Genomic DNA, 22,576 nt, shown 5'->3' on the forward strand with positions numbered 1-22,576 from the left:
AGAATTCTGATGGCTCCACATCCCCACCAACACTTCATATTATTGGTGTTTTTAATTTTAGCCATTTCTATTGGGTGTAACCTTGTTTTGATTTGCCTTTCCCTAATGACTAAAGATGTTGAGCATCTTTTTATGTGCTTATTGTGTATCTTTCTATAAACTGTTCTCTCAGTGATGTGTTGTATAGATTTCAATGTACAGATCTTGGACATATTTTGTTAATTGGTTCCTAAGTGTTTCTATTTTATTTATGCTGTTGTAATTTTTCTTAAATTTCATGTTTAATTGTTAATGTTTGCCAATATTTTCAAACCTACTTTAGTTTTTGTTTCTATATGTGGGGGCAATCTAATGTGTAATAGATTGAAATTAATATTTTCAGAAGTTTGCTATGGATCACAGTAGACCCTGACCTTTTGTGTAATTTTCCATGTTTCTTAGGATTGTCTGTTTGGTCAAAGAGCTGAATGTAAATAAGAGTACAGACAAAAGTTGTATTTTCTTCTCGGTATCTGTCTTGTAATGTTTTTTGGTCTTGATACTTGAGAATGTCACTCTTTAAGCATAATAACTAAGATTAGTCCAATTCATGCTAGCAAAGGACGGCTGCTGTTTTGAGCTTGCTCAAAATCAAAGCCATCCCAGCATATGAAAAGCCTATAACCTGCAGTCTCATCGTCTATCGATGAAAGCTTAGAAACAGTCTCTTTTGGCTTCAGGGTAGAAAACAAGCAAACCTCTTATGATGGAATACTAAATCCAGTTCTAATTCTCGTGGTAGGAATGTAAGTTGAGCAATAAAGAAACAGCATAAGAAAGCAGATTCTTGGCATTTACATGATCAAAATAGACTCACTTTCTTTTTAAGTTAGTCTTTTCCAATATAGTTTGCCATGATTTCTCCATTTTCAGGCTGAGGTAAATGCTGATTTTTACCTGATTTCCTAAATGTAAGCTAGTGTCATTTAATCTCAACTTTTTAAAAATTCTAGACCATTGAAAACCAGGGAGAATTAAGAATTCTTAGAGGTGAACTTAAAAAGCAACAAGAGATAGTTGCACAAGAAAAGAACTGTACCATAAAGAAAGAGAAAGAGCTTTCTAGGACCTGTGAGAAACTGGCAGAAGTTGAAGAAAAGCTAAAGGAAAAGGTGAATTTTTAAAGTTATCTTCCTGGCCATATTTCCTGACTAAACTTTTTTTTTTTTGGTGATAAATTTTGGTTCTAATAGACCTAAATTCCAGAAATAGAATGTACCTCCCAAATGAACAGCTCTCAATGCTAATATTTTGGACAGTTTGAACTCACACTAGGATCTTAGCTAACCTCTTTTGTGTGTATTATATTATCCTAGAGTCTTTCAATGAGAGGGGGCCTTGGTTCATCTAAACTACTCATGATGTATTCATTCATTCATCAAATATTTATTGAGCATTACCGTGGGCCAGGCACTGTTCTGGGCACTTGATATACATTAGTCAGTAAAACAAAGCTCCTGCCCTTATATAGAGCTATATTAGTCATTCTCTAAACTCTAAGATTTGTCACTATTACCATCTCTTAGATGTTTGCAAGTTCCTGAATTATTTCTTTTTTAGAAGTAAGGTGCTGTTGTAATATAATTGTGTAAGAGCTAAGACTGTTAGAACAATTGTACTGCTCTAGTAATTCTAAAATGGACCCACTGATATCTTTCTGTTTATCCTAAGAACAGTGCTACATGCATTATAAATAGCGTAGTGTTTCCATTGTGCTTCTGTGGAATGTTTTTTTCCTAATATATGTTCTCTTAATTCTCATCCCTTTCACTATAACCTAATTGAATTTACTAAAACCTCCTGTCTATTTCATACTCCTCCCAAAGAGGTGATATCAATAGGCTTATGTAAAAGTTAATGCCTCAGTGTTTGTGTGGGCCATCCCCTAAAGACCTTATTGGAACTAAAAATAAATTATCCAAAAAGGTTTTAAGAGATGAGGAATTACAGTTTATTTGCCAGGTACATCTATATATTTAGTCAGTCTCTTTTCTTTTTAAATTTTTCGCATTTTTACTTTGCCTCCTTGATTAACCAAGTGACACTATGTTAGTTTCTTAGGACTTCTGTGTCAAATTATCATAAACTTGCTGGCATAAAAACAATGGAAATTTATTCTGTCACATTTCTAGATTCTCGAATTCCAAAATCATGGTGTCGGAGGACCATGCTTCTTCTGAAGGCTCTAGAGAAGAGTCCTTCCTTGCCTTGTGCTATCCGTGGCTCCCGCTGTCCTCGATAGTCCTTGTTCTGTAGCTGCATCACTTCAATCTCTGTCTCCATCTTCACAGGATCTTCTCTGTGTCTCTGTGCGTCCTTTCCCGTCTCTTATGAGGACATTCTCATTGGATTTAGGGCCCAACCCTAGTCCAGTAGGGTATCTTCTCAATCCTTAACTAATTACATCTGCAAAAACCCTCTTTCCAAATCGGATCACATTGAGGTTCTGGGTAGACTTGAATTTTGGGTGGGACCCTCTTCAGCCCAGTACAGACACTATGCCTAGAAGCTGCTTTACTTTCAGTGCTGCTTGTCTGTTTCCACTAGGGTAGTGTGCAGGGCTGTGATAATGATTCTCTCAGTTTGGCAAAGTACATTTTACATAAGAATTTTAAGATAATATGGCAAAATGGTAATAATAAAAACTTTATTTCTTAAGAGCCAACAACTCCAAGAAAAACAGCAACAACTTCTTAGTGTACAAGAAGAGATGAGTAAGATGCAGGAAAAGATGAATGACGTGGAGAATATAAAGAATGAATTAAGGAACCGAGAATTAACGTTGGAACGTATGAAAATGGAGAGGCTAGAGTTGGCTCAGAAACTCCGTGAAAATTATGAGGACATAAAATCCATAACCAAAGAAAGAAATGATCTACAGAAATTACAAGAGTCCTTTGAAGTAGAGAGAGAGAAACTTAAAGAATACATAAGAAGAATTGAAGTTAAGGTCAGTTAGACCCTTTTCTTCATCTGTTGTGTTTCCTTAAAACTGAGCCAATTGGGAAGGGGGGCAGTGTTGAGATGATGTTGTTAAAATATTCTTTAAACTTCACATGCTAATAAAGGGTCTGGAAACAAAAGAAGAACTCAAAATTGCTCACATGCATCTGAAAGAACACCAAGAAACTATTGATAAACTCAGAGAAGTTGTTTCAGAGAAGACAGATGAAATATTAAATATGCAAATACATTTAGAAAACACAAATACTGCCTTAAAAGCACAGGTATTTTTTTAAAGTTGTTATCTGAGTAGCTGAGAGTTTGAATCAGGTCTTTTGTGTAAAGAAACAAGATATGAGTTAGCCTAAAATTGGAGACAAGTAAAGATTTGCCTATTAATTTAGAAACTATTATTTAGCTTTTTATCAAATCTATCTATATCATAATTTATTGTATGCTTATCTCAAGATCCAAGAACTTCAGGAGAAAGAACATCAACTTCTTAAGGCAAAAAATGATCTCAAGGAAAATATGCATCAAACAGAGCAATTGAAGAAGCAATTAGAGGCCCAGAATTCAACTCTGGAAACTATAGAAACAGAGAAGTTCAAATTGACTCAGAAACATCTTGAGAACCTTGAAGAAATAAAACTTGTTGCTAAGGAAAGAGATGGCCTCAGAAGAGTGGAGGAAACCCTCAGAACGGAGCGAGAGCAGCTCAGGGAAAGCCTGCGAGAGACGGAAGCTACAGTAAGCGATACTCCTTCCCTCCCTCGTGAGGAAGCGTGGGCTTTGCTGACAGCAGTGAGCCCTGCTTTCACATGATGGTGCTGCTGGTGTGAGTGAACTGATAGAAACTTTTAGGCACGTAACTTGGTATTGTTCTTGAAAATTGTAAATTCTGTAAGCAATATTTTCTTCATAGACTTTATCCTACATGTATACTTAATCAATTGTTAAGATAAAGAAATATATATATATACATACACATATATACACCACAGTGTTGTTCATTGTAGCAATTTGTAATAAAAAATGGGATACAATCTGAATGTCCATCAGAAGGAAACTGGGTAAACAAGAGCAATATGTCAGAATACTATGCAACACCTAATAAAAAAATGGAATAGATTTGACCGTCCTAATATGGAAAGCCCAGAATGACTCTTAGGAGGAAAAGCAAGCTGTAGAATAGTGCACATATAACATGTTTGCCTCTGGAAAGTGGAAGCAGGCTGTGGGAGGTGGGGACAGGGAGGAAAAGCTTATCACTTTCTAACAACAAAAATACAGAGTAAGAAGTAATAGTTTTATTATTTTTACTAAGAAAATATGTTATTTTCATTAAAAAAATACTAACATTTTAACATTAAGATATGTCACTGTTCTCAAAATTTCTCTAATGATGAAGAATCTGGAAAAACAAGAGGAACTAAGAATTGCTCACATGCATCTGAAGGAGCACCAGGAAATTATTGATAAACTCAGAGGGATTGTTTCTGAGAAGACAGATGAAATATCAAATATGCAGATGGATTTAGAAAATTCAAACACTAAATTACAAGAAAAGGTATGGGGGGAGGGGAGGGTTATTTGATTGGCTGTCTGACTTATTTGTGCCTATAATCCTCTGGGGATATGAAATAGTTTAGCCACATTGGAAGACACGTTGGCAGTGTTTACTGACACTGAACATGTACATGCCTGTGGCCCAGCGATTATAGGTATGTACCTGAGAGAAAAGAACGCATACTTCCACATAAAGATATGTACAAGAATGTTCATAGCAGCTCTAATCATAATAGTGAAAAACTGAAAACAACTCAGATGCCTTTCACTGGGAGAATGGATTTACACCTTGTGGTTTATAAGTTCAAAAACAGGCAAAGTCACCTAAGATGACCAAGGTCATGATAGTGGTTGGCTGTAGTAAGGGGGCACACAGGAACTTTTTGGGGTGCTAGAAATGTTCTATATTTTAATCTGGGTTGTTATTACATAGATGTAAACATATGTCAAGAATAATTGAACTATACACTTAAGATTAGTGCACTTATGTGTATATGTACATGAGTGCATCTATATACATGTGTATATATGCACAAGTATATATATGTATATATATGTACACTTGTGTGTATATGTACATATGTACACACTTGTGTGTATATATATATACACTTACGTATATAATCTCAAAAGAAAATAAATTCTGTGTGGAATTATGCAGAATATTAATGAGTGACATTAGAAGCCTATTGTCTTAATCAATTTAGAAACTATTCTTTATACTTGTCTTAAAAACCATCTGTATCCTGACATGTTATTTTATGATTATCTTGATAAGATCCAAGAACTTAAGGCAAATGAACATCAGCTTTTTAAGTTAAAAGAAGATGTCAGTGAGACACAGAAAAAAATGTCCGAGATAGAGCGATTGAAGAAACAATTCAAGGCCCAAAGTTTAACTCTGGATAAAATAGAAACGGAAAACTTAAACTTGGCTCAGAAACTTCATGAAAATCTTGAAGAAATGAAATCTGTAATGAAAGAAAGAGATAATCTAAGAAAAGTGGAAGAGGCACTCAAACTGGAGAGAGACCAACTGAAGGCAAACCTACAAGAAACCATAGCTAGAGTGAGTTATACTCTTTCTTCCTGTCCAGCACACATATTTTTAATACAAGAAGCTTCCTTCTCTTTTAAATAAATGATACTGTTGGTGAAAAAGTAAATGTTATAGCCTTTTAGGGAGACAGTTTGACAATATCTTATTAAAAATTTATCAGCATATACGTTTGTTACAGCAATTCCATTCCTAGGAATTTATCCAACCAATATATTCACACATTTGGGCAGAAATACAACAGCATTCACTGCAGCATTGTTTGTGGTAAACAAAAGCTAAAAGCAATCCAAGTGTCCGCCATAAGGCACTGGCTAAGTGGGGTTTGTCTGTATAAGGGAACACTAAGCATAAGAATGGGACACTTTTTCTGTGACGTTGATCTAGAAGGGTGTCCAAGGGGTCTGAAAGGAGAAGAGCAAGCAGCCAGTTCAACAAGGAGCAGGACTAGGATGGGCGAGGTGAGGGACAGGGTCTGTACTCTCTATCCTTCCATACTGTTCTGATTTGGGGGTGGTGTGTTGGTGGTTTTTAACTGTGAGAATGCATTTTTTTACTTTAACTAGTTCATCATTAAGAAAAGATAATGTGCCTTTATATTATCATATTTCTCAATTTCTTCTAATAATAAAGGATCTGGAAACACAACAAGAACTGAAAATTGCTCGTATGCATTTGAAAGAACACCAGGAAACTATTGATAAATTCAGAGAGAGAGTTTCAGAAAAGACAACCCAGATTTCAAATATTCAAAAGGATTTAAATAAGGCAAAAGATGAATTACAGGAAAAGGTATTGTTGTTTTATTCTTTTGGGAGTAGTTGTGTCCAAAATTATTTGTAGACTCAGCAAGGAGATAGAAATAGATATATAGACATAGATATGTGCTTGTATGTAACAAATAGACTATTTTCCGTCCTTGAAGGAGTTCTGTTTGCATTCTAACTTGTTTTATAATTATCTCAAGATCCGAGAACTTCAGAAAAAAGAGCTTCAACTTCTTAAAGTGAAAGAAGATGTCAGTAAAACTCATTAAAAAATGAATGAAACGGAAGGATTGAAGAAGCAGTTTGAGGCCCAAAATTTATCTATGCAAAATGTGGAAATGGATAACTTACACTTGACTAAGAAACTTTATGAAAGCCTTGAAGAAATAAGAATTGTAGCTAAGGAGAGAGATGAGCTAAGGAGCATAAAAGTCTCTCAAAAATGGAAAGAGACCAATTCAGAGAAACCTTAAGAGAAATGATAGCTAGAGCGAGTTCAGAATCTACCCCTATCTAGTAACTATTTATAAGAAACAAGCTTTTTTGAAAAGGGTAGCAATGTTTTTACTTTTTTTTCCGGGAAATTTCTACAAACGGAGGATAATGGGAAAACTATTACTATAACTTTTCACACAAACAGGCAAGTACAGTTTTAAAAGAAGCTAAAATCTATTTCAGAAAATACCATTTTAATTCTTTATTTTTAAGAAAAAATTTGTTAAATAAGCAGACTATTTTCTTTAATGAAATTTTAAAAGAGTTTTTAAACCAAGAAATAGCATTATTCTCAATGGAGAAATAGTTGAAGGATTCGATTTACAAAAGATTAAATAGCCCATCTCTCTATCTCTACCTGATAGGGTTAGACGTGGGCTCTTGTTAGTGACATTAGAAGGGAAGAAGGCAAGATGAATACAAAAAAAGAAATTGAACTGAATCCTCTAAAAAGTAATGTAAACTTCAGATCAATAAGAAAGTTTATGAAATCTATAAAAATCTTTTTCATTCTCATATTTCAATAGTGAAGAAAGAATAAAGTGGAAAACAGTATCATTTGCAATCTCAATAGAAACATCAGACACTTGGGAATCATATTTATGTGGACCCTAACTAAATTTATAAAGAGATTTAATTCATTCAACCAATAATCATTGAACAATTAGTCTTCTGGGTACTGCAGTAAATAAGATAAACAAATGGGAGAAAATGTTTTGTTTTGTACTTGTAGTCAGAAATACAAAATGTAGGCAGGGTATGAATTTTCTGGTCCAAGGTGCTGGGAAGAATATATGAATGGAGCTTGGAGCACCATGGACAGTACAGACAGTCGTGCTAGCATGTTTAGTTGGCAATAATTATTCTAATGCAGAGATCTGGAAGAGTAGGAACCAGAGATAAATCTAAAACCTAATTTGCAGCTATGAAGGTTACAGGAACAGATTCTGTCTCCAAAAAATATGTGGTTCTCCCACTTTTTTCCCCAATGAGTTGAGGTTACTCACTAAAAGACTTCATGATACTATTATTCATTTTCTGACCATTTTTTACATTTTTTTCTGTTACAAGTATAATATTTCATTCCATTATTGAAATAATGTACAATGTGTAATTGAAAAAGTAAATGATTAGACATTATATATGAATGGAGTTATAGCTGAAGCCTTGTTTATTTCTTTCCATCCAAGCAGGACCAACAGAACATCAAAGAGGTATTAAAATATGAAAAAATGTTGCTATGTGATGGAAAACAGCACCTTACAGAAAGCCTGAGAGAAAAGTGCTTTAGGATAAAAGTAAGTGCCCCTGTTCAAATTACAAATAAATATTGGGGCCCTTCCAAAGGCCTGTGGAGTCACAGGCACCTCTATGGAATGAATAGATAATGCTCAGTATTCTTCTAAACTTCATAATCTAGTACAGATATGTGTGTGCATACATGCATACATACACAAACAAAACAGTGGGGTTTGGGGCCGGCCCTGGGGCCAAGTGGTTAAGTTTGTGCTCCCGCTTCGGCAGCCCAGGGTTTCCCCAGTTCAGATCCTGGGCACAGACATGGCACCGCTTGTCAGGCCACGCTGAGACAGCATCCCACATAGCAAAACCAGAGGCACTCACAACTAGAATATACAATTATGTACTGGGGAGGCTTTGGGGAGAAGAAGAAAAAAGATTGGCAACAGATGTTAGCTCAGGTGCCAATCTTTGAAAAAAAACAGTAGGGTTTATGACTTTGAGGCTTCACTGGAAAGGTGGTATTTCAGCAGATACCTGAAAGGAGTCAATGGTTGAGACATACAGGTATCTGGTGGAGAGCAGAACAGGCAGGGAGAACAGCAAGGACAGAGCTCCTGAAGCAGAAGCTGCCTAGTGGGCTCCAGCAACATCAACAAGGGGGAAAGCTAATGAGAAACGAGGTCAGAGTTAACAGGAGGAAGCAGGCTGTGGGGCTTTTAAAAGACTTTGGGTTTTACTCTGAACGAGATGTGGATCCACTGGAGAGTTTTGACCACAAGAGAGACATGGTCTGACTTACATTTTAAAGGGATAGCTCTGATTGTTGTGTTGAAAATTAAGTGATAGCAGGAAGACTATTTGAAAGACTAATTTCAGTAATCATGCGAAGATGGTGATGGCTTGGCCCAGAGAGGTAGTAGTGGAAGCAGTGAGAAGTGTGTGGATTCTGAACATGTAGTGAGGGTAAAGCCAACAGGATTTACTGTCACCCCTATTAGAACACAAGATCCCTAAAGACTTCTGTGTGTTGTTTATGGCTGCATCACTTAGCACAGTCCTGACAGAAGTCAGCCTTCAATATGTATTTATTAAAAGTACAAATGAATGACTAGACAGTGCTGCTCCAACCATAAGGTGATTCCTCCTAAGACCAAAGGCAAGAATCCCCTCTCCAACATCCCAGATTAATGAACATCTATCTAGGTTTTCCTTAAATTATTAAAAGGAGAGCTCATTATTGTCAGAAGCCCCTTACTCTATTGTTTAGCACCCTGAACTAAATATGTTAATACCCGATTGAATGTAAAGTGTTCTTCCACCTGTGCCCTGACCAGCTTGTCACCTGTCTGGTCTCTAGAAAGTTGAGCTGCTGGGCCTAGGCCTAATGGGTGTCTGCCATACACAAGGCACAAGACTGGGTGCTTTACCTCATGAGACAGAGTTTATTGTTCCATTTATAAACAAAGAAATTGAGGCCCAGGAGGAAGTTTAGTCATTGCCCAAGGTCACACAGCTGGTAAATTGGTAAAATTAGGATTTGAAACCAAGTCTAAGTTTAAAACTTGGGTATAGAAGCATTTCTACAAATGTAATTTTATTTCCTTTAATTTATAGTGTCTGTATGTATTTTATAGGTTATATTTAGATATTATCTAACATTTTACTTAATTCCCTAGAAAACTTTGTGGAAATTATTGTAGTCTTCATTTTGTAGTTGGGAGAATGGCTCAAGGATTTCCCCAGTCAGGAAGTGACAGGGCTAGAACCTGAACTCTAACTCTGATAAAAGGTGAGAAATCTCAGATTCTAGGCAGATAATAGAACGTAGGTCATGTGATTTGTTGTCACTCGTTTTGATGCTGGCTCAGTGAGCTGAGGAGTCGAAAGAAACATTTCTTGGACTCTCAAGGTCTGGCAGTAGTGCTCTTTTATTCAGGAAGTAGCATGGAGTAGCATGGGGACAGGACCTATGGGCAGTGAAGAGCTGCAAACATGGGTTGAGGGTAGGGCTAAATTTATAAGGCATAAGTATGTGAGTTGCTTCTTTACAAGACAAAGGAAAAATTAGGTAAAAAAAGTATCAGTGCAGGTGGAGTCTGGTTATCAGGTGGTCTTATAACTTTGGGTAAGAATCAGATTGAATGAGGTCAGGATGTCCCATGCTTCTGTGAGGATGATATAGATTGGTATGTAGGCCAGGAAGCCTTGGGCTTTTCTCCCTGAGGCATCCTTGATCCTCATCAGTTTTATCTGCTCACTCACACCACCTATTGTCAACAGAAGCTAGCATTCAGCCTTGAGCTACAATACATACTAGATTGAATTCATGCAAATTTCTCTTCCAACTTTGTAAATGTTCATTCAAATCATGGATGTTTAGAAGACTAAAAGAAAATGTATCAAAATGATAACAATGGTTGTTTCTGGTTTTCTTTGTTATAGCTGTTTTATAGAGGATTAGAATTGGCCACCCCAAGATATATCTCTTTGGCATGAAGATTATTTTGGGCTGGTTACTTTCAAAAACTGCAGACATGAGAGAAACTCTGAAAAGTAGAAGTTACCCTTTGTAAGAGACATTTCCATTTGTAAGGGAAATCTCCATCTGTAAAGATGTCTCCCTCTCTGTACCAGGAAGAAGGGGGATGACCTTACCTCTAGAAACTCTTATCAATGCGGAAGGCAAGGACTTAAATCTGCATAATAACCTTACTCTTGTTTACTGTACTTGTCTGGTAACCTCCCATACTGACTCCCCCTACCCACAACATCCTCCTTTGTCTTTAGCTGAAGATGATATTTAAGGTGAGAGCTTCCGCCATTTTGGTGAGTTGCTCAGTTTTCCTGGGTCTCTCCCATGTATACATGTTATAAAGCTTTGTTTAATTTTCTCCTGTTATTCTGTCTCATGTGAATTTAATTCGCTGTCCAGCCAGAAGGACCTAGAGCGTGTAGAGGAAATATCTTCCTCCCCTACAGTTTAAACTTCTTAAATTTCCACAATGATTATAATTATTTCTATAATCCAAAATCGACAATAACATTTTCTTTTTGTTTTTTATACACAAAAGTCTCAATTTATTTCTGCCCTATAGAAAGTGTTAAAGCATAAATTTTGTTACAATTCCAGAGCTAGGACTACTTATTGTTAAAGTAGAATGAATTATTAAATTGAATGAATTCTCACTGCCTTTAGGAGCTTCTGAAGAGATACACAGAGATGGATAGTCATTATGAGTGCTTAAATGGACTCTGCCTTGACTTGGAGAGGGAAATTGAAACCCAAAGAGAGCTTTCAATTAGAGTAAAAGCAAACCTCTCACTTCCACATCCACAAACCAGACAGATTCAGAAACTTCTCACTGTCAACCAGAGATGTTCCATGGAGTTCCACAGAGTCATGAAGAAACTCAAGGTACCACCTGTTTTAGTAATATCTTTGTAAATATTGCCATTAATTTCAGTTACAAACCAGTATATTTAAGTCCTGCTTTGGGAGTTGGTGTATTTGCTAATTAGTACATTTGCTACTGAATTAAAGATGGCATGGGTCTGAGAATAGCATGTGCAGGATCCTCAGTGCATCTAGGACCTGCTCATTCAACAAAACCTGAGCTCTGCCTTTGGCCTTAACAATGTGTCAGGGTGCTGGGGAGACAGAGATGAGCAACCGCTAAATCTCTCCTAGTCCAGTGGGTGAGGCAGACATTTGAACAGGTGAGAAGTGCAGTAGTGGACAATGTCCTGGAGAACAAGTTGAAGACAAGACTGGACTGGAAGCTGGGCTCAAGCAGTAAAGCTTAGAGTTCATTTTAGAGATGAGGAGGGGTCACTGGACAGTTATTTTAAGTGGTGGCAGTAATGTGATCGGGTTGCCATTGTAGAGACTTCACTACAGACAAAGAAGAAATGAGTCTGCAGGGGATGATAAGCCTGGTGGCAGAGAGAAGAGACAAGAGGCAGTTACAATTGTCCTGATGAGATGTGATGGGTGACAGTACTATGGGGGAAGGATTCATAGGGATGGAAAGGATGAAAGAAGTTAAAGAAATATTTGGCAGTTTACAATAGTAGGTCCATGTGCTTGACAGTGGAGGGAGGGGAGGGAAGTTCAGACTGAGCCCCAGGATTTGGGCTTAGCCGGGTTTGTGGATAGTGGTGCCATTAACTGATAGAAAGAAAAAACGAAAGGGAGAAGGCAGGTGAGGCAGGAGGAGAGATCTGGTGTTTAATTTGAGATGTTTTGAGATAGAAATACCTATAATGGAACATCCAGGAAGAGAAACCAAGTAGGCTTTTAGTTGTGAATCTGAGGTTTGTCAGGAGAAAAATCAGGACCACAGATAAAGATGTGGGATCCATCAGCATTTGGTGATAGATAGTACAACAGGTGTGAATGAGGCCACCCAGAAGCATAATAGAGTGAAGATAAAAGAGAACTCTGGAAAAGATCAGTTCTCAAGAGGCAGTAGCAGAAAAGAGAGCAACACATGAGTTTGAGGTTGGAAAAGTCAGAGAGATAAGAGAGAACTGAGCAAAAGTGCCATTGGTCAAGTCAGTGGAGGAGAGTGTGTCCAAGATGAAGTGGTCAAGAGTGGCAGATGCTTCAGACAGCCAGAACATGAATGAAGAGATCCCCTCAATTGTTGACAATAGAGCTTACTGGTGACCTTTGTCAGAGCAGTTTTAGTTGAGTGGTTAGGAAAGAGGCCAGATTGTAAATTGTTAAGGAATGGTGGAAGTTGAGGAAGTAGGAAGCGGTATCTTCCCTACCTAGGTAGATTGCCCCTCAGGCTCTAATAGTCTTCAAAAGCCTAACAATCAGATATCCAGAACTTATTCATGAGGTCCATAGAACCAGGGCATTCAAATTCTTGTCCCCTTTAAGCCACACTTGACAGGTAAGTCCTGAGGCAGGGCACACTCACGTTGGCCACCCAGCTGACATAGGCAGGAGAGGATGTTGAAATGAATCTCACTGGGAAAACTGCGTGATATAATTAACCAAAAGGAGGCAATAGAAAAAGGTGGGTTTATAGGGAAAGGCATCATGTTACATTGTAAACATATTGAATCTGAGGTAACTGTAGGACATCCCTGAGGTAGCTCCAGAAGGAAGTCAGAAATAAGAAACTAGAGGTCTGGAAGTCACTCTCCGAAGACGCTGAGAGTAGAAACTTGGGAATAGAGAGAGGTTCTTCCCTTCTTCCTCACTCCTCAGAGGATAGAGACAAACAAGACAAGCCGCCCCACCTCTTAGTCTTGAGAGTTTAGAACTTCCTCTAAACGTGATAAAAGTTTCATTTCCCAATTTGTTTCATGTTTTCCTGCAAGTATGTGTTAAGCTATGTTACAAAGATAAAGGAAGAACAACATGAATCCATCAGTAAACTTGAAATGGTTTTTATTGATGAAGTGGAAAAGCAAAATGAACTGCTAAGTAAAATGCAGCATCTTCAACAAGATGATGATGTACCATCCAGAGAATTAGGGGACCTCCAGTTGAGCCAGAAAATGGATCTACATATTGAGGTATGATTTATTTAAAATGGATTTAATTAGATTTTAAGTCTTTTTATCAAATAGAAAGGTACCTCTTCATGTGCTTAGAGTCATTTTCATTTATGAAATTAAAAACAGCTTGCAGAGGGGCCAGCCTGGTGGCGTAGCAAGTGGGTTCCTGTGCTCTGCTTTGGCAGCCTGGGGTTCACTGATTCAGATCCTAGGCGTGGACCTGGCACTGCTCGTCAGGCCATGCTGTGGCAGTGTCCCACAGAGAAGAACCAGAAGGACCTAGAACTAGGATATACAACTATGTACTACTGGGGCTTTGGGGAGAAAAAAAATAGGTTGCAGGATGACAGCTGGCCAGATGTAAAGAGTGCCAAGTCATAGACTAGCCTCCTTTCAGAACTACACAGATATAGAAAAGTAGACTTAATATCAGCAAGTAGGATTTCTTGGAAGGCCAGAATAAGTTTCCAAATGCCTTCTAAAACTTCCTAGATCTGTGACTGGGAGTCACAGACATTTGTATTGTAGCAACCCCACATGGAGTGTCCTGCTCTCACCCAGCAGTGTGAGGCCCCTGCAGTTCCCAGTATGCATGCAAGGCCTGCTGTATGCACAGAAAAGCTGCATCCAGAAGCACTTCAGACACTGTCACAGATTCATAGTTTCGAACAGGTTTTAAAAATGCCAAAAGGCAGAATTTGTAGATGTGCCTCTGTTACATAGCCTATACTGCCAAAATTTTATTATTTAAATTAGAATTATATTTCTAATATAATGAGGATAAATTAGAATTATGTTTACTTCAAAATATTAGAAGTGAAAGTTCAGTAAGGTTATTTTCCCCTTTTTATGATATTTGTCTGATATTTAGATAAAAACTTTCCTAAGATTCAGGAGATTCAATGCTTATTTTTCACACAGGAAATTCTCAAAGATTTTTCGGAATGTGACTTCCACAGCGTAAAGATGGAATTTCAACAAGTACTGAGTAATAGGAAAGAAATGACCCAGTTTTTGGAAGAGTGGTTGAATACTCATTTTGATATAGAAAAGCTTAAAAATGGCATCCAGAAAGAAAATGATAGGATTTGTGAAGTGAATATCTTTTATAATAAAAAGATAATTGTAAGTAGTACTTTTTTTGTGCTCATTCTTTTTTTTTGTTTGCTTTAATTTTTCTGCCTCATTCTTAAAAAGACTTAGAGCAACTTAATTTTAAGTATATTTTCTTTCATTTATTTGTATATGCTTCTTTATTTTTTTATTTGAAAAAGAGTGACTGTAAATGTGTTCTTCCTCTAACACATTTTGCTTCCTTAAGGTAATTAAATATATCAACTTGTAAAGAAGATAATAAAATGTTGCAGTATAACAATCCATTTCCACTGGTGAAACCTCAAATCTTGCCATTTTCCTCTGTCCTTTCTCGCTTCCGTAGGACCTGAGCTTTTTCCCCCAAGTATCCTCAAACAAGGTGAGATGCTAGCCTGTTTCAGGGCTGTGGGCAGCACCTGTGGTCAAGCCAAAGACAGCTCTAGTCCACTAATTAGTGAGGCCTTGTGCTTCTCACCTCGGTGCTGTTGCTATCATACGTGCTGATCCTTCAACTGTGAGGTTCAAACATGTGGTTTGTATCATTGTTCCCAAGGTGACCAGCCCTTGTGGACAGATTCATATGAACCAAGATTGCTTGAGATCAGTTTTATTAATTTGTTTTACTTTCCACTGATGAGAAAATTCATTCGGCTTTCTGAAGTAATCTCTACCTCATACACCTGGTAAAATTGTCATTAATCAGAAAGTTGCTTGTTATATAGGCAGTTGGAGCAAAGGGAGCTAGATTAATATTATAGCTCCTAAGATTGGTTTTATATTTCATTTGTTTGGGTAGTTCTTTCCTGACACTTTAATTTCATCTGGAAACTATACTTAAATCACATTGAAATGTAGATAACATTTTTAAAAAAGGTTTTCCTGTGGATAGTGAATCCCATTTGTCGAATACCCCAAGCTAGCAAAACAGTAAATGAGCTTTTAAAATAAAAAAAAATGGTCCACAATCAATGAAGAAAAGCATAAAACCAGTGTTTGGGATAAGATAATTTCCATATAATTCAGTGTTTTTCTCATAATATTGAGGGCTCACTTGTGGTTAGAAAGTAGAGATTTCTGCTCTGTGGATCAGCATGGATATGTGGCTTCTTCCACCATCTGAGCATAGCAATTGATAACTTGGTGTGGTGTGGGGTCAGTAGTCCAGAACCAAGGAGAGTCCAGGGTGCCAGCAAGAACACAACTAATTTAGGATCCGCATCTCACAGAACTACCATAAAGCCACAAAGAAAGATACAGGTAAGGCCAAGAAGGCATTCATGATGAGAGCAAAAAGTACATCCCATAAGAATAGGAAGTAAAAAGATGATAGAAGCAATTTCAGAGTGAGTCAGCCTTTGATGTAACGAGGGTATGGATTGGCTGTTACTCCCTGCACGGAAATAGAAGATTTTCAGATTACGAAAAGTCAGTAAATTTTTTTCCTTATAAACACTGAGGTTTGAAATGAAAGAGGAAAATAGATTGTTATTAAGTTTACTGGGTATGCTCTGCTATTAGATGTCAGTTAATGTTTATATATGACATTATATATGTCATAACATACATAATGATTTTAACCTGACCAGTTCTTCAGATTCCTCTTCATATGTCAGTGCTGATCTAATAGAATGAGATTATCATCTTGCAAATCAATATGAATCCTCTCTAGTCCTTATTCTTCTTTTATTCTCATAATCAATATCCAGCGTCTTCTGAAATGTCAGGAACTGGTGCAAGCCACAAAGAATGTTCACATTCTTTTAAAGTACTATTCTAGAATGTTCTGAATAATGAATTTCAACATATGCCTTGTCCTAGAACTCTAGTATTTTCCATAGTGGTTTTTTTAATACGTAATTCATTTTAGAAGCTATAGTGTTGTCTTTACTACTCAATAGGCTATAATAAATGAATCAACAGAGTTTGAGGAAAGAAATGTGACCATCACCAAAGAATGGGAACATGACCTGAAATCAGTGAAAGAGAAAAATGAAAAACTGTTGAAAAACTATCAAACTTTGAAGATCTCTCGAACATCTGGTGCCCTTGTTAATCCTACTACACAAGGCGATAAGAATCTTCATGTCACATCAAGAGCTACACAACTAACCACAGAGGTATGAGATTTCTTATAAGATGTTTTTCAATTTGCAGCTTCATTGTAGAGTTAAAGATGTATCATATGTAACATTTCAGAGCAAAATCACAGTATTGAAGGTATTAGGGAACATGCATGATGGACTTGTTTTTTAAATATAGTTCTATTGGGGCGCTCACTCAACTAATTATAAAGCTACATGTTACATAAGATCTTACCTTTGAATTATAAAATAGAAGTAACTCATGCCTTAATTTGATTAATAGGTATGTATACCACTTAAGGTGTTATTACCATACATTATAAGTTTTCTAAATCATGTGACTTTCTATTAAATTATAATCTATGTCTATAGTACCAAACTAGTTTAGAGAGAAAGAGCAATTTAGCTTTTCTCTAATTATCATCAGTGTCTTTAATATTGGTTAATGTGATCAAAACAAAAATGGAAGAGGCTAAAAGTATAATAAATTTCTTATACAGATTAACCTGTGCCCAAGAATCAGTACATTATTTGAATAATCCAATAACTGTATTAACTGCCCTTACTTGGGAATCTGTACAGCAAACACGCTGTTTTATTTTGTTAGCACACACGTCTTAGTGGGGAACCCGAGTGAATTACAACTTAGCATTTTTACCAAAATAAATATTTATAATAAAACATCAACTGCCAGTTTAATAATTATTACTAGTGGAAACTAGAAGATCACTAATATAGAGTTTATTGATTTGCTGATCACTACAGACCTCAGTCAGCTGTAGAGGTAAAAATAGTGGAAATATGAAACCCATCTTCCAAAGCAATAAGATAAACAAGCACAAGGAAATCCCATTTTCAATGACCCCAGGAAATACCCCATCAGATAATAAATCGTATGTTATTAGTTTGATAATTAGGCCAAATCAGAGTAGCACAGAGCAGGTCAGTGATGTGGAGGTAGAGCAGTGGGGCAGGCAGAGAGTTGGGCAGTCCACCCAAACAAGTAGGAGAATTCAGTGCATGACAGTAGGAGCAGTCAACTCAGGGGGGAAAGATAGTCTGCTTAATGTTTGAATCAGAACAACCAACTAGCCATCTTAGAAGAATAAGTCTGGACTCCTACCTCATTCATTAAACAAAAGTAAATTCCAGGTGGACCAAAAAGAAACGTTTTCCAGGAAAACCTGCATGTGTGTATATGTGAACAGTCTTATATTATGAACAAATTAAGATATTTTTGTACTTATAAAAAACTGGAAATAACCTAAATGTTCATTAGTAGGTGACAGGTTAACTAGTTTATAGTACCTCCATGAAATAGGATATATTTACCCATGAAAACAAAAATGCGAGAGATCTATGTGTTGATAATGAAAAGATCTGGAAAATATATTATCAAGTGAAAATAAAATTTTTAATTTTTTAAAAAGCAGGAGGCCAGCCCCATGGCATAGTGGTTAAGTTTGCATGCTCTACTTCGGCGGCCCAGTTCATGGTTCAGATCCCAGGCACGGACCTACACCACTCATTGGCAGCCATGATGTGGCAGCAATCCACATATAAAATGGAGGAAGATTGACATAGATATTAGCTCAGGGCTAATCTTCCTCAAGCAAAAAAAGAGGAAGTTAGCTCAGGGCTCATCTTCCTCAGCAATAAAAACCCACAAAAAACCAGAAGTATATATTTATTGTTGTTATGTGCTGTAGAGTCAGCTCTGATTCCTGGCAACTCTATGAATGAGTGATGTCCAATATCCTGTCCTCAAGAGCCCTACTCAGCTCCTGTAGACTCACGCCTATGGCTTCCTTTCTGGAATTACGCCATCTCGTATTTCGTCTTCCTCTTTTCCTGCTGCCTTTTACTTTTCATCATGTCCCCAAGGTAGGATAGTCTCAGTTTTACAATTTTTGCCTCCAGAGATAGGTCAGGCTTAATTTGCTCTTGGACCCACTTGTTCATTTTTCTGGCAGTCCAGGGTATCTGTAGAGCTCTCCTCCAACACCATATCTCAAATGAGTCCATTTTTTCCTGTCAGCCTTCTTCACTGTCCAGCTTTCGCACCCACACATAGTAATTGGGAATGCGAGGGTGTCGATAATCTTGGCCTTGGTCTCTAATGATACTCCCTTACTGTTGATGATCTTTCCTGATTCTTCCATCGCTGCCCTTCTGAGTCACAGTCTTCTCTTGATTTCTTGGCTGCGGTCTCCATTTAAACTGATGACTGAACCAAGGGAAACAAAACCTTTAACAATTTCAGTGTCTTCATGGTCTACATTAAAGTTGTATAGTTCTTCTGTAGTCATATCTGTCTTCTTCATGTTCGAATGCAGTCCTGCTTTGGCTCTTTCTTCTTTCACGCTATTCTGTGTGAACTTTCTTCTTACACACTATTGTGTGTGTGACTTACTGTTTTTGTAAACTGTATATTCACATGCGTAGATACATATAGAAAATTTCTAGAAGGATACACTTGAAAGAGTTTAGTAGTCATCGCTTTAGAGTCAGTGGGGGTTCTGAGATGGGGGAACTTAATCTTAATTATATGCCTTTGGATTTTTCCACATACTTGTATTTTTCAGCATAAAAACTAGGTAATAAAAATAAAGGGAAAGATATGTTACATGTATTCCTCTAAAGTGTCAATTAACAAATATACTTTCTGTAAGTAGTGTTAATTTAAAATGTAAGTGCCTATTTAATATGCTTAGCACCATGCTAACTAGTAAATAAAATAAGTACTAACCTTATATAAAATCTGGGCCTCTTTTAGTCCTAAATGATCAGCTTCTAAATGAAAAAAATAATACATGTATAAATTGAGTGACATTTGGAGTCTCCATCTATCCTATGTTGATGCAATCTGAAAGATTAATACCTATATATAATCTTTGTTTCATATAAACTGTGATTCTGTCTTCAAGGCACACCTTATATATGTGTGTTTTTTTTAATAGAAGATTCAAGAGCTGGAAACTTCACTACGTGAAGCTAAAGAAACTGCCATGCAAAAGGAAGACAAGATTATAAAGATGCAGAAAGAGCTTGAGATGACTAATGATATAATAGCAAAACTTCAATCACAAGTTAATGAATCAAATAAATGCCTTGAAAAAACAAAAGAAATGATCCAAGTACTTCAGGTAACTTAAAACTCATTTTATAAATAAAGGCATAATTTTATAAATTATGCATAATAAATATAAATAAATGCATACGTTTATTTTCATGCCAAATAATGATTGTTTTCATCTTCCTGTAAAAATTATTTTTAAAAAACATAAATATTCTTGACAGTTTACAATATATCTTATTTTTTTAATTTTTTTTAATTTTTTTACTTTTCAAAGTAAGGAAATTTTTTATTTTCACTTTAATTTCTGAATGCCAAAAATGTAGAGGATGTATGTTTGTATATCTCTAGTAGTATATTGAAACATTTTTTCATAAATATGTTTTTTTTTAATTTTTTATTATTGCAGTAACATTGGATTATAACATTATATAACTTTCAGGTGTACATCATAATATATTTCGAATTCTGTGTAGATTACATCATGTTCACCCCACAAAGACCAATTATCCATCACCACAAGTGTGTCTAATCACCCCTTTTGCCCTTCCCCCTCCTCCCTTCCCTTCTGGTAACCACCAATCCAGTCTCTCTTGCTCTGTGTTTGTTTGTCATTTTTATCTTCTACTTATGAGTGAGATCATATGGTATTTGACTTTCTCCCTCTGACTTATTTCACTTAGCATAATACCCTCAAGGTCCATCTATGTTGTCACAAATGGCCAGATTTCATCATTTCTTATGGCTGAGTAGTATTCCATTGTGTATATATACCACATCTTCCATTCGTCCCTTGATGGGCACCTAGGTTGTTTACAAGCCTTGGCTATTGTGAATAATGATGTGATGAACATAGGGGTGCATATATCTTTTATGCCTTTGTGTTTTCAAGTTCTTTGGATAAATACCCAGCAGTGGGATAGCTGGATCATATGGTAGATCTATTCTTAATTTTCTGAGGCATCTCCATACTGTTTTCCATAGTGGCTTCACCACTTTGCACTCCCACCAGCAATGTTTGAGGGTTCCTTTCTCTCCACATCCTCTCCAACACTTGTTGTTTCCTGTCTTGTTAATTATAGCCATTCTGACCAGAGGGAGGTGATATCTCCTTGTAGTTTTGATTTGCATTTCCCTGATAGCTAATGATGTTGAACATCTTTTCATGAGCCTGTTGGCCATCCATATATCTTCTTTGCAGAAATCTCTGTTCAGATCTTTTGCCCACTTTTTAATTGAGTTGTTGGTTTTTTTCTTGTTGAGACTTTCTTTTTATTTTTCAAAAAAATATGCTTCTTATCTAAATATTTAATACTCTGTTAGATAAGTACATTTTAAAATTATATTTTTTTCTACTTAATCCCCTGTTATTGAGTCCCACCTGGTAGCCTATGGGCTTAATCTAACCTGTTTTCTCTAGAAAGAGCAGAGTTGAAATGTTTTTGAGCTTGAATGCTGTTACACAAGTCGCACCCTCCTTCATCACAGCCTTCCTTCCTCGTCTGAGCCACAGCTACTTCTCACTCTTCTGCTACTTGGGTCGGATCCTAATAGGCATTTTGTTCACTGTTCCTGCTCCAGTATCTCTTCTCTTCATTCCAAAATTAGAAACAAGCCAAGAATGCCTACTCTTTTCATTATTTAACATTGTTCTAAAAATTCTGGTTATTTCAATGAGACATGAAACAGAGAGGCAAGAGAAAATAATCTTAATTTTTGTTTTTAGAAATTGTTAGTATAGCTAAAAACCAAGAAAATCAACTGTAAAGCTTTAAAATCTTTGAGAGTAATTTTTTAATACTTCAAATAACTAAATGATCACATTTTTATTCATTCAACAAGTATTTGTTGAATACCTACTATGTGTTGGTCATTGTTCTAGATGCCATGTGTACTGCAATGGAAAAAAAATAAAGCCTCCTTGAAGAGGCTTACATTCTGCTTCATGAAGTCAGAAAATAAACAAGTATATATGTTTGTTAAACGGTGAGAAGTGCAATGGAAAAATATTAAGCCAGACAGAGGTATATAGGTGCAGGGTGAGAGTGGGTGTGAGTAGGAGTGTGATTTTGTAAGGGGAGTTGAGGAGAGCCGCACAATTAAGATGACGAAGTGATGGTGTGAGCTGTCTGGTAGGAAAGGGCCTTCTAGGCAAAAGAAGTAGCAAATGCGAAGGCCGCAACACAGAAGTAGTTGAGATGTATTCAAGGAAACAGCAAGAAAGCCAGCGTCTCCTGAGCAGCGTGGGCAAGGATAGAAGGGGAAATAGGTGAGAAGTAGCAGAGAGCCAAATCATAAAGCATCTTGAAAGCTATTTGTAAGCACTTTGGGTTTTATTCTGGATGAGATGGGAAGTCATCAGAGGATTTTGGCAAAATGATATAGTCTGACTTAAATTTTTAAAGGCTGCCCTTTGAAAATAGAATCCAGGAAGGCGTGTTTGTTAGTGACGTGCCAGCTCCTACAACAAAGGGAACCACAAAATGCAATGGCTCAAACAAAACAGAAGCTTATTTCACACGTAAAAGTGTGGGTTCCAGCTTGGCAAGTGGCTCCTTTCCACATGGTCATTCAGAGGCCCCCGTTTCTCCCATCTTGTTTCTCCAGCACTTCCTTGGTGCTGTTTTCATCTGCATGGTTAAAGCCCAGTTGTAAGCTGTCCGTGCTCAGGCTCACAGAAAAGGGACAAGATGGAGAA

General features: G+C 36.8%; 1 protein-coding gene across 1 annotated transcript in view; it reads left to right on the forward strand.

Annotated features, from left to right (window-relative positions):
- Positions 1-22,576, forward strand: part of LOC139043181 (centromere-associated protein E-like) — a 39,646-nt gene that overhangs the window by 6,243 nt on the left and 10,827 nt on the right. Inside the window, exons 3-15 of the mRNA XM_070503473.1 lie at positions 993-1,151; positions 2,699-2,989; positions 3,108-3,266; positions 3,451-3,732; positions 4,394-4,552; positions 5,330-5,620; positions 6,242-6,400; positions 8,064-8,168; positions 11,309-11,527; positions 13,447-13,644; positions 14,548-14,751; positions 16,620-16,838; positions 19,763-19,948. Of these exons, the coding sequence (XP_070359574.1) occupies positions 993-1,151; positions 2,699-2,989; positions 3,108-3,266; positions 3,451-3,732; positions 4,394-4,552; positions 5,330-5,620; positions 6,242-6,400; positions 8,064-8,168; positions 11,309-11,527; positions 13,447-13,644; positions 14,548-14,751; positions 16,620-16,838; positions 19,763-19,948 (2,631 nt within the window). The remainder of the gene's footprint in view (positions 1-992; positions 1,152-2,698; positions 2,990-3,107; positions 3,267-3,450; positions 3,733-4,393; positions 4,553-5,329; positions 5,621-6,241; positions 6,401-8,063; positions 8,169-11,308; positions 11,528-13,446; positions 13,645-14,547; positions 14,752-16,619; positions 16,839-19,762; positions 19,949-22,576) is intronic.

Source organism: Equus asinus, unplaced genomic scaffold, assembly GCF_041296235.1.
Source record: "Equus asinus isolate D_3611 breed Donkey unplaced genomic scaffold, EquAss-T2T_v2 contig_193, whole genome shotgun sequence".
Classification (NCBI taxonomy): domain Eukaryota; kingdom Metazoa; phylum Chordata; class Mammalia; order Perissodactyla; family Equidae; genus Equus; species Equus asinus.